The sequence below is a fragment of the Vitis vinifera genome, chromosome 16 (assembly GCF_030704535.1).
Source record: "Vitis vinifera cultivar Pinot Noir 40024 chromosome 16, ASM3070453v1".
NCBI classification, from domain to species: Eukaryota; Viridiplantae; Streptophyta; class Magnoliopsida; order Vitales; family Vitaceae; genus Vitis; species Vitis vinifera.
This window is the reverse complement of record NC_081820.1, coordinates 8,718,527-8,733,236: the sequence shown is the minus strand read 5'-3', so window position 1 is coordinate 8,733,236 and position 14,710 is coordinate 8,718,527. Positions and strand designations below refer to the sequence as shown.

The window sequence follows — 14,710 nt, the reverse complement described above, 5'->3', positions numbered from 1 at the left end:
AATACTCTTTTTCGGGAAGGTGATGGCACTAGGGACTGTCAGCAGCTTGTAAGCATCTCTAATCTGAAAAACACCGTGTCCCCCTCCTTTCCATATCAATGAATCCTCTTCAGGAGAAATCCTCAAGTCCCTCAACATATGAAACAACTCTCCTAAAGCGTCCAGCTCCCAATCGTTAGAGTTTCTAGAGAGTCTTATATTCCAACCTCCTTGGCCAAGGCTAGAATCCCACATCTCATTTACCGAGGCGTTCCTTTGGGCCGCCAAGGCAAACAACTGGAGGAAAGTTTGGGACAACGCCTCATTACCGCACCACTAATCAGTCCAGAAATTAACCTTGGTCCCTTCTCCCACCTTGAACTCTATATTATCCCAACACCAATACGACTCCTTCAAGATTTCCTTCCAAACCCCCACTCCAAACGTTCCACGAGCCTCACTAGTTCTCCAACCAAAACCCTCATAGCCATACTTCACCCCAATCACCTTCTTCCAAAGGATTTGTTTTTCAAAGGCAAATCTCCAAATCCATTTGCCCAACAAGGCCTTATTCAAGAGATCAATCTTCTGAATGCCTAGACCCCCTTTCTCCTTTTAGGTGCACACCACCTCCGAATTGATTAAATGGATTTTTCTTTCCAAGCTTCCCCCTCCCCAAAGAAAATCCCTTTGTAATTTTTCGAGCCTTTTTGTAACTAGCTTGGGCATTCGAAAGAGAGACAATTGGTAAATAGGTATACTGGCCAAAGTGCTCTTAATGAGGGTAATTCTCCCGCCCTTTGACAAATATTGTCTTTTCCAAAGGGCTAACCTTCTTCTCATTCTTACTTCCACCCCATCCCACATAGCCGTGGCCTTGTGATTGGCTCCAAGGGGCAGCCCCAAATAAACAATAGGAAGGGCCCCCACTCTACACCCTATCTCCACAGCCAATTCGTCGATGTCTTCAACCTCCCCAACCGGAATTATTTCACTCTTAGCTAGGTTTATTTTAAGACCAGAGGTTGCCTCAAACCACGCCAAAATCCAGCTTAGATAGGTAAGGTGATCTTGCCTTGCTTCACAGAAGATAATAGTGTCATCAGCAAATAGTAAATGGGACACATTCATCTCCATTCCCCCCCTTCCTCGAAGACTACAGCCGGAAATGAATCCCCCATCAACAGCCCTTCTTAAAAGCGCACTGAGCACTTCCATACCCAACACAAAAAGGTAGGGAGAGAGTGGATCTCCTTGGCGCAACCCCCTGGAATTGGAAAAATAACCTGCTAGCACCCCATTAACCAAAATAGAAAAATTTGCAGTTGAAATACACCACCATATCCACTCCATCCAACGAGCTCCAAAACCCATCTTGTGCATGACCTTCATGAGGAACTTCCAATTAATGCTATTATAAGCTTTTTCGATATCCAATTTACAAATCAACCCTTTCTCTTTACGTTTAGGCCAGAAGTCAATCACCTCATTGGCTATGAGCGAGGCATCCAAAATCTGTCTTCCCTTCACAAAAGCATTTTGGTCCGCAGAGACCACCTTGTCTAAAACCTTCTTCGGCCTATTGGCCAACACTTTGGCCAAGAGCTTATACAATCCCCCTAGCAAACTAATGAGCCTAAAATCCCCAAGGTCATCAACCCCCCCTTTCTTGGGGATGAGGACTAGGAAGATAGAATTGAGACTCTTAGCAAAGGACTTCTCCTCAAAAAACTCCTTGAACATATCCACAATCTCCTCCTTCACAAAGTCCCAACAAGATTGCCAAAAGGCCACCATGAATCCATCCAGACCTAAAGCCTTATCTCCATTCATTCCCATCAGAGCAGCATGAATCTCTTCCTCAGTGAATGGCTGTTCCAAGCCTTCAGCTTCAATATGGTTTAACCTTTGAAGATTCAGCCCCTCAATATCAGCTTTCCAAGCTGGCTCCTCTAACAACAGCTGCTGAAAAGCATTCACAACCCCTCTCTCACCTCCTGCTCCTCTTCCAGCCACCTCCCATTGATCTTAATCTTTTCCATGGAGTTATTTCTTCTATGGGCATTAGCCATCCGGTGAAAGAACCCTCTGTTCTTATCCCCTTCCTTAAGCCAGAGCTCCCTTGACATTTGTCTCCAATGCGTTTCTTCCAAAAGCACCCATTTTTTAAAGACTTCCTTAGCTTCTCTTTTCAACTCCGTCTCTCCTTCAGTCAGGCTCCTTTCACTCTCCAACCCATCCCAAAATTCTACTTGTTGAAGTGCTAAGTTTTTATTGACTTCCAACCTTCCAAACACGTCCCTGTTCCATCCTTTGATTTTGTCCTTCAAGACCTTCATCTTTGTAGCCAATCTAAAGTTGGCCCTCCCTCTCCCCCCCGCCTCCTGCCACCAACCCCGAAGAAGCTCCTTAAACCCGTCAACTTTGAGCCACATATTTTCGAACCTAAATGGGGAAGGGCCCCTTCTGATCCCTCCACCTTTCAGCAAGATGGGAAAATGGTCAGAGGTGGGTCTGGGTAACCTACTCTGGACAACCCCACTAAAACAGTCAAGCCACTAGAAAACGGTCCAATCTAACCCAAGATTGATTGTTCCTGCCCCCACTCCAAGAAGCCACCCCCCCTTGCATAGGAAGATCCAGGAGCTCTAATTCGTCAATCACCTAAGCAAATCTTCTTATGGCGCCAGTCAGCCTCCCCTGATTACTCCTTTCCCATTGGGATAGGGTAACATTGAAATCGCCCCCTAAGCACCAAGGGTCATCCCAGATGCCCCTTATAGCCCCTAGCTCTTCCCAAAGAATCTCCCTATCTTCTTTGGCGAACGGCCCATACACTCCTATGAAGATCCAGGCCTTCCCATCTTCTACATTCCTAAGCTTGCAAGAGATTGAGAACTGCCCCATCTCCATCTCAAGGACCTCCAGGGTTCTTTTGTCCCAACATATCAGAATCCCTCCTGCAACTCCCTGAGCACCCATGGCACCCCAATCAAGGAATCTCCCAGAACCCAAACTCCTCACCAAACCCTCTGTCATTGACTTAATTTTCGTTTCCTGGACACAAAACAAATCAACCTTCTGGCTTCTGATCATGGCCTTTATCACTTTCCTTTTAGAGTTATCATTGGCTCCACGCACATTCCAACTCAATAGCCTTATCTTCATTGGACTTCCATAATCTGGCACCCTCTTTCTTGCACAGTACACTTCTTCTTCTTCCCCCCCTCATAATTGACAGAACATTCAAGCTTTTTCAACTCCCTTTTGAATCTCGATATTTCCAGCAGAACTTTGCTGTGAACTCTTTCCCTCCTCTTTCTAATTTTGACCAGGAACTCCAAGATATCTTTCTCTAATCCCTCTGTCGAGAATCCTAAAAACTTACTGAACCTAGCCAAATCACTTTCCTCCCAGCTTGCTTCCACCCATCCTCTTTCTTCTTGTGGCATAGACCGGGCAAGGCACAAAGCCTCTCTGCTCTCTTCCATGCTGTCATTATTGACCTCTATCAATTCCCAACACTTCCCTTCTTCCTACTCTATAGACCCAAAACCATTGCACGGTCTATGAGTAACCCCCTGGGTTATGTCCAAGATAGCCCCAGAAAGGTCGTAAAACTCCCCTAAAGGAGTCCGACCAAAAATAGAAGAGGGGGAAGAAGGAGGATCAGAAACCACCATTCCAAAGGAGGAATGGGCGTTTTCATACCTTGCAACTTCCTCCAACATAGCACAGTTAGTCTTAGAGGTCCCCTCCGACTGAGTCTCCTCCTCAGAAAGCCTTCACAGACCATCCTTCACCCAGAATAGGGAAATACCAGCGTCTGGGCCCCTTATTGGGCTTTGGCCACTTACCAAAGCAGGATGGGCCTCCTCCACCTGGGCCTTAACCATAACTAAAGGAGATGGTCCTCGGTTGTCCAGCCCAACCCTCGCAGGAAGCCCCAAAGTCTTAGCCCGCTCAGTGGACTTCCAAAGCGACAACCCAGGATTAAATGGCCCATTTACATTTGGGAGGTCCGATAGAGGAGTGAGCCCAGTGGGCTCAGAAACCTTAGACCGCCTAGAGGGCTCTGCTAGGCCCAACAATGCAAGCCCACCCGAACCTTGTGGCCCACCCGGAGGCCCGTCGACGCTTCGAATAGGGTCCATGACTTGCCCCAACCCGCTTGACTAACCTTGCGTCCCATCGGCAGGCAGCAACAGGGCCTCAAGCCTCGAACCTTCCTTCGCCTCCATCATGCGCTTGCTCGCGCGTGTACATGCTTCACCCCCAACCTCCTCTCCCGTTGCGACGGTCTTCCCTCTCTTACCTGTCGTCATCACTTTCATAACTGGCCTGACCTCCCACCGTAGAGTTACCGAGTAGCATAGCTCTTCAACCCAGACCTCCACTGCATTGGGGAGTTCCTTGCCGTTCCGCTTCACCAAAAGTCGAGCCCACTATAACTCCTCCATTTTCCGTTTGGGAGTCGACTGCGAGAAATCCCCCGCACTCCTCCCCTATCCTCCTCAAAATGTCCCACTCCCATAAGGAAACGGGTAAGCCTACAACCCGCACCCAAGCTTCACTATTATTCTCCCTCTCCCTCAGGCATCCCGTCTCAGGCCTCCATTTCTCCAATCGAAGAAATATCCCCCCGACCGAGATACTTCCAAGTTTAGTGGCTTGCTCTACTTCTGTTAAAAGTTCAAACTCCATCAATACCTTGCCCCTCTCCATTTTTGCTAACCCTAGGTTGCCCTTCAGACTCCAGATTTTCGCTAACTGGATCCCCTAACCTCTGAGGTCGTCCCCCTTTGCTACGCTAGGGTTCCATGTCCCAACCATACAGTGATCTAGTTTATTTAAGTTCCGACCCAATTCCTTCTTTGTGACCTCCACCCTTACTGTTGCTCTCTCTTTACCCCTCAACATATTGGTCACTTCTGCAAATGTCTTCGCCATGTTTGGCTTCGAGCGTGGCCTTTCTTCCTTTTGGCTTGTCATTCCTCTGTCTGCACAGCCCAAACACCATAACGTCTCCACCATTGAGGCCCAACCACCCTTTGCTCCTCTTCCTTTGGGAATGAAGATGCTAAATCTCTTGCTCTCCAAATCCACAACACCCAGTCAGAGAAAGTACCCCCCTCTGTTATAGTCACACACCAGAGAGTAAGCCCTCCCATTTTCCTGCCACTTTCTTACCCATTTAGCCGTCCTCACATCCTCAATGCTCAGAACCAGGCACTCAAGGAATACCCCAAGACTCGCCGGTCCCAGCCTAATCCACGATGAAATCCCTCCTTTCCTTTCCACAATCGTGGCTTGCAGTCTACCTCTCTTCTCCTCCACCTCAACCTCAAACGATTTCGATTCCACTCCAAAGCCACCCTTCTTGACACTCTTCCCAAGCCTCGCATGAACCTCGCCCTCCACAATCTCGGTCGCTCTCAAGGAGTCTCGCACTCCTCCAACGCTCTCACTCTCTCTCATGCTCTTTCTCCCTCTAACCCTCTCTCTCTCCTCCATTGTCATTTAGAATCCTTAAAATTATGAGTGTCTCTACTTGATACTCAAAAGCCACAAGAAAACGCTTTTAAGGTTTTTATGAATGATGGAAAAGAGACTGAAAACTTTAAGTTTGTAAGAATGGAAGCACTTACTTTAATGCTTAAATGAATTAAAGATACCATGAGATTTCAAAGAAGGCTCTTTACGAAACAAGACTCAAAGAAGGAAAAAAGAGTTGAAAATTCTTTTTAAGGAAAAGGAAAAGGGCTCCTCTAAGGGAAAAACAATTGAATGTTATAAATGTGGTGCGCTAAGACTTGTTTCTTCTAACCATCCTAGCCCTAAAGATGTTAAAAAGTCTATACAAGCAACTTGGAGCAACACCGACTCAAATGAGAGCGATTCTTTGACCCCTAGAGACACTAGGTATGGTGAACAACACTACCTTGCTTTTATTACTTTAATTGGTTCTAATCATGATACTGATGGTGATTGTAATAGTGAATTTAATCATAATACCTCCATAACTAAAAAGTGGTGTGAAGAGTATCAGTTTTATTGAAGAACCGCATCAAAGTTACTGTAGCTTATGAACCACAAAAAAACTAAGCTTGGTGTGTTCAATGAAGAAAAACCGATTCAATTTCTTAAGATTGAACATAAATCCCTTCTTGAGAAAAACAATGCTCTAACTCAAGAGATTAAACACCAAAATAAAGTAGGTTCTTCAAAAAATGAGATCATTCACCTTGGGACAAAAATCTTAAATGAAATAATTGACAAATGGAAATCCTATGAAGATAAGAGAGGTCTTACCTACATAAACAAAAGCACTCTTGGGAATCAATAGGAATGAGGATCAAACCTCTAGGTTGGCATCAATGTTTGGTTACAACGTCTCTAACTGGCCTTTGTCCACTTAGGTCTTCCATCAGGTGGAAGAATAACTTCAATTCAATCCTATTTGTCTTATATTCCTAACTATTTCCTCTCTTTTTAAGATTTCATCATAAGTCATGTCTACAATTAAGAAATTGCAAAGGGATTTCATTGGTCAAGGGTGGGAAAGGGTAAGAGAGACCACCTCATCAGCTAAGACTTAGTATGCAAGCCAAACACAAAAGGGGATTTGGGCTTTGGGAGGATTCTTTTTAAGGAATTGAGCCCTTTTAGGGAAAGAGCTTTAGAGGTTTCCAAGGAAAAGTTCTATTGTTTGGCACTGGGTAATTTAAACATCTATGAGACAACCCAACAAATGGGATCCAACATTCTAGTCAAGTGGTCACACCAAACTCCCTAAAAGGCCATTGCTCAAATTTTTCATGATTTTTTTTCAGATTAACTCATTCTATAGCAAGTGATGAGGTAAGAATTCATTTTTGAGAAGATTTGTGGCAGGGAATCAACCATTGTGTTCTCAGTTTACTAGACTTTTCAGAGTTTTCATAGTTAGAAATCTTCCTATCTTAATTATCCTTAGTTTCTCTTCCCCTTTCCCTTGGAACTTAAATTTTTGTCATAACCCCAATGACTTGGAAATAAACGATCTTAAAAGACTCATGTCCTTTCTAACCTATGTACAATTGTCACCATTTGTTCCAAAATAGTTTGGTCATTATCTTCCTTAGGCTTATTTTCATAAGTCTTTTTTCTTAGCCTTGTCCAATTACAATTTCTTTCTTTACAACTAAATTTCTATAGAAATCTAAAGTCTCGTCTAAAGTCAAAACCTTTGTTTGCCTAGTGGCACATAAGAAGGTAAGCACTAATGACATACTACAATGAGGAAGACCTTACAAAACTCTTAGCCTTAAATGGTGCATTTTATGCTCAAGGAATGGAGAAACAATAAACAATCTCTTTTTACATTACCCGATGACTTTAGGCCAATAGTAAAGGCTATTCAAAAATTATACAATTTGGATTTGGTTCCTCCTAAGACCACATGTGATATGAAGACCATCTCTTATATGGGTTTAGGGAGCTCCATCAGAGGCAAATCCCTTGTCTTTGGTTGATATGGTCTATGTGAAGAGAAAGAACCCTAGGGTTTTTGTGAACAAGTGGAGAACTTCAGAGACAATTTGGATCTAATTTATTTTTGTTCGTCTTCAATGCCTCTTTATACCATGGAATTCATGGGCATTCCTCTCAATGTTGTTTAACTTGACTGGAATTCAACGTGAGTCATAAGGGGTTTGAATAATGAGGAAAGGAGATTTGTTCTAGCCCTATCCAATCAAGATGATGGTATTCCTCATGGATGTTAAGATGTATAAAACTTCATTCAATTGAGAGGTACTGTACTAATTTTTCTCTTATGGTTCTACATAAATGTACAAGTCTTACTAGTATATTGGAGTAGGTGAATCTTTCTTTTCTTTTCTTTTTTCTTTTGTTTAGCTTTTGTAAATTTGGGGAGGATTCCTCATCCTTATTATGTAGTCACTCTATCCAGTTCTAATACATTCTTGTTTCTAATAAAAAATAAAATAAAATAATAATAATAACGCAAGTATTAAAAAAATGCAAAAAGATCGCAAGAGTATACAGGTCATATACAAGTAAAACAAGCAAAAAATAGAAAAGAGGGTATAGAAAAATACTCCCTCCCTCACCCAATACCCAACCACTCTATGAAATCAATCAAATGTGTATACCCATCACCTATATACATCCTAACCCACGTCGAGAAATGGTTTAGGAATAAACTTTTTAGCCTTTGATTAGACGATTCCTTACTATCATAAAGTCTCCTATTTCTTTCCTTCCAAAGCATCCAAAAAATGCAAGTAGGGGCTGCTCTTCAAGCCTTATTATGCCTTTTCTCTATAAAAGTCTCATTTCACCCTAGAAGGGATTCCATAACTGTCTCAAAAATAACCCACCGAACACCAAAAATGGAGAACCCATCTGCCATAGTAATCTCGCCTTGTCACAATGAAGAAGGATATGGTCTATGGTCTATGGTCTCTAACTCTGCTTTGCATAAAGCACATCTATTGGCCAAAGTCCACCCTCTTTTTTGAAGTTGGTCCAAAGTCAAAGACTTTCCCCAACAAACCTCCCAAGTGAAAAAACTCACCTTTGATGGAATCCAAGGGTTCCACACTATTTTTAAAGGGAACAGGGTTGTACAACCATTCTCTAACACAGAATAAAGCCCCTTAACAGAGAAAACCCCTTTGTTCCCACTCTTCCATACCACTCTATCCTCTTATTCCCTTTTCACTGATCCTTGAAGTAAAGAAAGAAAGTGTTCCATGGCACCCAACTCCCAATCATTTAAGTTTCTAACAAAACGGAAATTCCAATTACCACCTTCTCCTCTATGCTCCCACAGATTAGCTACCCATGCCTCTTTGGAATTAGATAAGGCAAACAAGGACGGAAAAATCTCACATAACGGCTCCTCACTACACCACCTATCTTTCCAAAACTTCACCCTCCTCCCATTATCCACCACAAAGGAAATCATAGAATTAAAAAGCTCCCAATGCTTCTCAATCTCTTCCATACCCCAACTCCATAGGAATCTCTCACCACTCTTGCCCTCCACCCCCCTTCCTCCTCCCCAAACTTACCCTTAATGATTTTCTTCCATAAAGAATCTCCTTCACTTGCAAAACGCCAACACCACTTACAAAGAAGAGCCTTGTTGAACAACAAAAGAGAACAAACCTCAAGTCCTCCTGTTGACTTTGTCTTACAAACAATTGACCACTTGACTAAATGAACTTTCTCCTCTAAAGCCCCTCCTCCCTATAAAAAAAATCCCTCTGAATCTTCTCTAATCTCAATTTTACCAATCTAGGGATAGTGAACAAGGACATAAAATAGATTGGCAAACTGACTAAAGTGCTCCGAAGCAGAGTAAGTCTTCCCCCTTTTGAAAGGTAGTGTCTCTTCCATAACAAAAGCCTCCTTTGAAAATGTTCTTCCACAACATCCCACACTGCCACAGACTTATAAGAGGCCCCCAAGGGAGCCCTAGGTAAGAAGAGGGTAGTTTTCCCACCTTACAACCAATTTCTACAAGCCAACTCTTCCAACAAGTCCACCTTCCCTACTGGGATCACCTTACTCTTTTCAAAATTGATTTTCAACCCCGACATAGCTTCAAACCACATAAGCAACCAACACAAGTGGGTAACTCGCTCTTGAGAGGCCTCACAAAAAATAATAGTATCATCCGCAAAAAGGAGTTGAGAAATTTCCTCTCCATCACCCCCTCTTCCCCTAACCTAAAAACTCGAAATGAAACCACCCTCTTGAGCTTTCAAAATCATCCTACTAAGGGCATCCATAGCGATCACAAACAAGTAGGGAGAAATTGGGTCCCCTTGCCTCAAACCCCTAGAACTTTGAAAAAAATCCAAAAAGGGTTCCATTGATTAGAATAGAAAAGCTTGGAGAAGAGATACACTACTTTATCCACTTTATCCATTTGTGCCCAAACCCCATTTTAGCAAGGATTGCTACTAAGAAATCCCAATTTACATGGTCGTAAGCCTTTTCAATGCCAAGCTTGCATATTAAACCACTACCATTCTTCTTTAGCATTGAATCAATTACCTCATTTGCTATTAGCACTACATCCAAAGTTTGTCTTCCCTCCACAAAGACATTTTGAAAATCGGAAATCACCTTTCCCATTACTTTCTTCAGCCTATTGGCCAATACTTTTGTCAACCACTTATAGAGACTCCCCACCAAACTTATCGGCCTACAATCCTTGAGGTTGGCAGCCCCTTTCTTCTTGGGAATCAAAACCACAAAGGTCGTATTAAGGCTTTGAACAAATCTACCATGTTCATGGAACGTATTAAAAAAAATTCAACACATCGAATTTCACAAACTCCCAACTAAAACGCCAAAAAACCATCAAAAAGCCATTCGAGCCTGGAGCTTTGTCGCTATTCAATTCCAACAGTGCTCCCAGCACCTCCTCCTCCAAGAAAACCCCCTTTAAATTCGTCTCCTCCTCTTATTCCAACACCTCAAAAGATAACCCTTCAATATCAAGCCTCTAGCCCCCTTCTTCAGAGAAAAGAGATTTAAAAGCCCCCATTACTCCCTTTCTCATCTCCCTGTCACCTGTAAGCCATTCCCCATTCACTTTAATCTTGGCAATGAAGTTTTTCCTTCTGTGAGCATTAGTCATCTTATGAAAAAATTTAAAATTTCTATCCCCTTCCTTTAGTCATATTTCTCTTAATTTTTGTCTCCAAGAAACTTCTTCCATTAGAGCCCATTTTTTAAACTCCTCCCTCGCAAAATTTCTTGTTTCTACCTCGGTTGAAAATAAAACTCCTTCCGTTTCCTTTGCATCCTAGACAAGTTTAGGCGATTCCCTCTGAATCATCCCACTGAAATAGCTCTCCCAACCCTCAAACACTAGGAACCAGTCCAATCTTGATTTTGAGCTATTGTTTTGACCTCCACACCAAGTAAAAGAGCCCCCTGCTAGTGGAAGGTCTCTTAATTCTAATTCATTGATAACATCTAAAGCCTCCTCATTTCCACATTCAACCTTGAGGTACTGGTATCCTCAACAAGAAATCTTACTACATTGAAATCACCTCCTACACACCACGGATCATTCCAAAGCCCCTTGATCGCCCCCAACTCCTCCCAAAGACCCTCTCTTTCCTTCCCGAAACAAGGCCCATACACCCTTGTAAACACCCACACAAAATCATTCTCATAGTTCCTAAACCTGCAAAAGATAGAAAATTCTCCCACTTCCAAATCCAACAATTCTTAACACTCTGAAATCCCAAAACACCAAGATCCCTCTTGCAGCACCATTCATATTTACTGAATCCCACTTTAAGCAACTCCCCACACCTAGACTTCTAACAAGATTCATCGTCATTGTCTGAACCTTTGTTTCTTGCTGACAAACCAACTCTGTTCTCTAGGACCTAATCACTGACTTAATTAACTTCCTCTTCTCAGCATCATTTACCCTTCTCACATTCCAAGAAAGAATTTTAATAATCATTGACAAACTGACACCACAGCCCATCTTTCCTTCCCCCTTCCTCCTCTTTTAGATATGTTAACATCATACTTAATAGAGTTTTCCAACTTCTTAAATCCCCTCTCAAACTTTGAAGCAATCAAAACCTTTCTTCCTTTACCATACTCCCTTATCTTCACCTCTCTCCTCCGCTTGATTTTTTTCATTAGCTTCAAGATTTCCTTTTCAAAACCCAAAGTCGACATGCCCAAACAATTGCTAAAAACTGCCAGAGAGCTTTCACTCCAATCATCAATCTTACTTCTCCCCTTCGGCAAAACTTCAACTACAAGAGAGGCCCCAGTCGTCTTTGTCTTCCGCCAAAACCATACACAAAGGGTTCACCTCCAAACCTTCAGCCTCATGGAGACTCCCTGACAACCCAGAAGCCCTCGATCTTCCAACCCCACAATCAGTCAACAACCCACCCTTAGACTGAGAAGGAGAAGAAGAAGAGCCCCTTAAACCCAAAAGAGAACCAAGGCCAGAGGAGGTACCAAGAAATCTCAACGCTTCTTCTAGCAACACACCATCAGCTGGGGCAGCCATCGAACCCGATTCCCCCTCTTTTTCACTTAAGGCAAAACCAAAGAACCTGTCCTTTAACCCCAGAGAGCCCTTTTTTAAAGTGGGTTCTTCCACACAGCCCACAAACAGCCCCGTGACAGGCCCAAAAGACTGTACAAGGTTGATTTGGAAAAGACATGAAACACAAAATTACTCTACACCTCCCGTCCATGTGGGCATGTATGTTTCTAGACCCATGTTGTATGCTAGTCCTATGTTCCTGACCAAGTTTGACATTAAGAAGCATGTTCATACATATCCAAAGTGAAAAATATAGTCAAACAATAAATAGCCTAATCGAAAGGTCATAATTACAGTGTTTCCAATTTAGGTTACTACATTCTTTTTTCTTATTTTCGTAAGTCTTTTTTTTTACCCTTATCCAATCCTAAAAACACAATTTCTTTCTTTACAACTAAATTGACTCAAAACCTAAGTAAAACCAAATCAAATAATATGAAGGAAAAGGGGCTAGGGAGAATGGCAACACTTATGCAGCAACAAATACAGCATACCTTAAATAGATTAGCTTCCAAATCAGATTGAGAGCTGCAGAACAATCAAAATAACATTACTTGAAGAAAATAAACTAGTGAACATGCTAGATAAAATACTAATAATAAATATAAACTAACAAAGAAGAAGAAGAATGAGAGACAATGGCCTACACATCCAGAAGACTGTTGTCTATGAGCAGTTTTTTGAGTTCAAGAGCAATTTTAATGGCCACATGATTTGGGATCTGAAATCAACAAGTCATAATTACAAATTCAAACTCCACTCAGTAAAATATCATCTAGTTAAGCACAACTCATCAAAGCAAAAATTTTAAAATAAATAAATAAAAATGAAAATTAAATTTGTAAAAAGCCCATCCATCTTCACCCCGTTTTATCAATGGGGCACAAAGCAAATGAGGCATCTTGGTTAAAATTCATAACAGGAGACATAAAGAAAGAATACAACTCGTTCATTGCAATCAACTACATTTTAACTTTCTTATTCATAGAGCATCATATAGTGTAGCAAATTCCAAAGAAAATCCCTGTTTCATTAAAGACCCCACAAAGACGAATGACAAAAAGAAAAACTCAAGACAATCACCAAAGACTTGAATGCCTATGATTTAAGGAAGGATCATACCTAGATAAAGCAAGCAGCAGAAAGGGATGTCCAGCCAATCACAACTATTTTATATTTAAGGCTTCATTGAGTTAAATTGATTTCAATGAAAAGAGTTTAAGCCAATGAAACCTTTTTATACTAAAACACACCTCACATATACAAAATTTTATTTTATTGATCAACAGAAAAAGCTTATTTAAAAGAAAAAAAAACAAAAAAAAAAGACGTAACAGACCAAATCTCATCATTCATACTTAGACTTGGTAAAGGCTTAGAAACTTTATAGTCTAAGACATGACAACAAGTTTTCAAGAAAAATATGTAGATACATACACATATATGCACATATAGATTTCTTTAATGGGTACTTCAGTACTCTTCTCTTTGCTCACAAAATTTTCCTATTACCATTCTTCTCTTCATTTTCAAAAACAGCCTACCACTACGCTGCTTTCATTTTCAAAAATTGCCCCTTCAAAAATATCAAGACCCCTTGCTAATTGAATGAAAATACCTTCAGCAACTAGTCACCACCCAGAGCTTAGACACAGAATCAAACCAAACCAAATGCATACCATGTGGCACAAACCACGCAGATACATACATAATAGAATGTAAATATATACATTAATTTGAACAATGGGGGAAAAATTTTGAACAACTATATAATTCAACAGATTGAACCATACATCGGAAATAAACCAAATTGATCTACATATTTACAAAAACCAGAGGAAAAAGAACCAGTTACAAATTATGATGAAGGTGAGGAAATTTTGAATCGGAAATGATCGTACCTTAGTGACAGTCAACATTCTGCTAAGCAAAAATCTGGAGAGGACGTAGTAGTGATCAGCATTATCACCCAACCACACCTTCACCTGAAAAGACAATAGAAAAATAGACAAAGAAAATAAGAGAGGGCACTTGGTTAAGAAAAAATGATGAAGAATTGATTTTCTTTTTACCCTGGGTTTTCTGGGGAACTAAACCAGGTACCTTGACGAAATCGTATTTGGAGGAAGCGTTCCGGGTGGAGAATCGAACAGGTGGGAGAGAGGAATCAGAGATGTCTTCTTCTGGGGTGTTAGGGTTTGGAACTGCCACTCCTTTGTCCTTCTTCATCCCCCTCCGCTGTCCTCCCTCTGAGTCGAGCTGTAAATGGGAAGCCACCGTTTTATCTCTGTTTATTTGGTTAAATGGATGGCATAATCCACGAAACCTTTTCATTTTCTTGACCAAAAAAATATCCACTTTTAACAAAAATGCCTTCATTTATTAAAACAAATATTTATGTGAAAAATGCTTTTACTTATCAAATTCAAATACAAAAGTAATTAGATTTATAAATTTAAATTATTTGGTTCTTTTTAATCAATTAATTTTTATTTTTTAATTTCTAATCATTCCAAGCCTAGCCTAGCCTAAGCCTAGCTCATGATCACAAGAATGATTGAAAACTTTTGTGGGAAAAATTTGACCTATGACAAGTACCTCTTTCGGGTATCATGATGGATG

At 41.3% G+C, this 14,710-nt stretch overlaps 1 protein-coding gene across 1 annotated transcript in view; it reads right to left on the bottom strand.

Annotated features, from left to right (window-relative positions):
* Positions 1 to 14,402, bottom strand: part of LOC100257148 (uncharacterized) — a 70,369-nt gene extending 55,967 nt beyond the window's left edge. Inside the window, exons 1-4 of the mRNA XM_002263897.4 lie at positions 14,192 to 14,402; positions 13,990 to 14,073; positions 12,736 to 12,809; positions 12,583 to 12,616 (exon numbers count right to left, since the gene is read on the bottom strand). Of these exons, the coding sequence (XP_002263933.2) occupies positions 12,583 to 12,616; positions 12,736 to 12,809; positions 13,990 to 14,073; positions 14,192 to 14,317 (318 nt within the window). The 5' untranslated portion in view covers positions 14,318 to 14,402. The remainder of the gene's footprint in view (positions 1 to 12,582; positions 12,617 to 12,735; positions 12,810 to 13,989; positions 14,074 to 14,191) is intronic.
* Between the last annotated feature and the right edge of the window lie 308 nt (positions 14,403 to 14,710).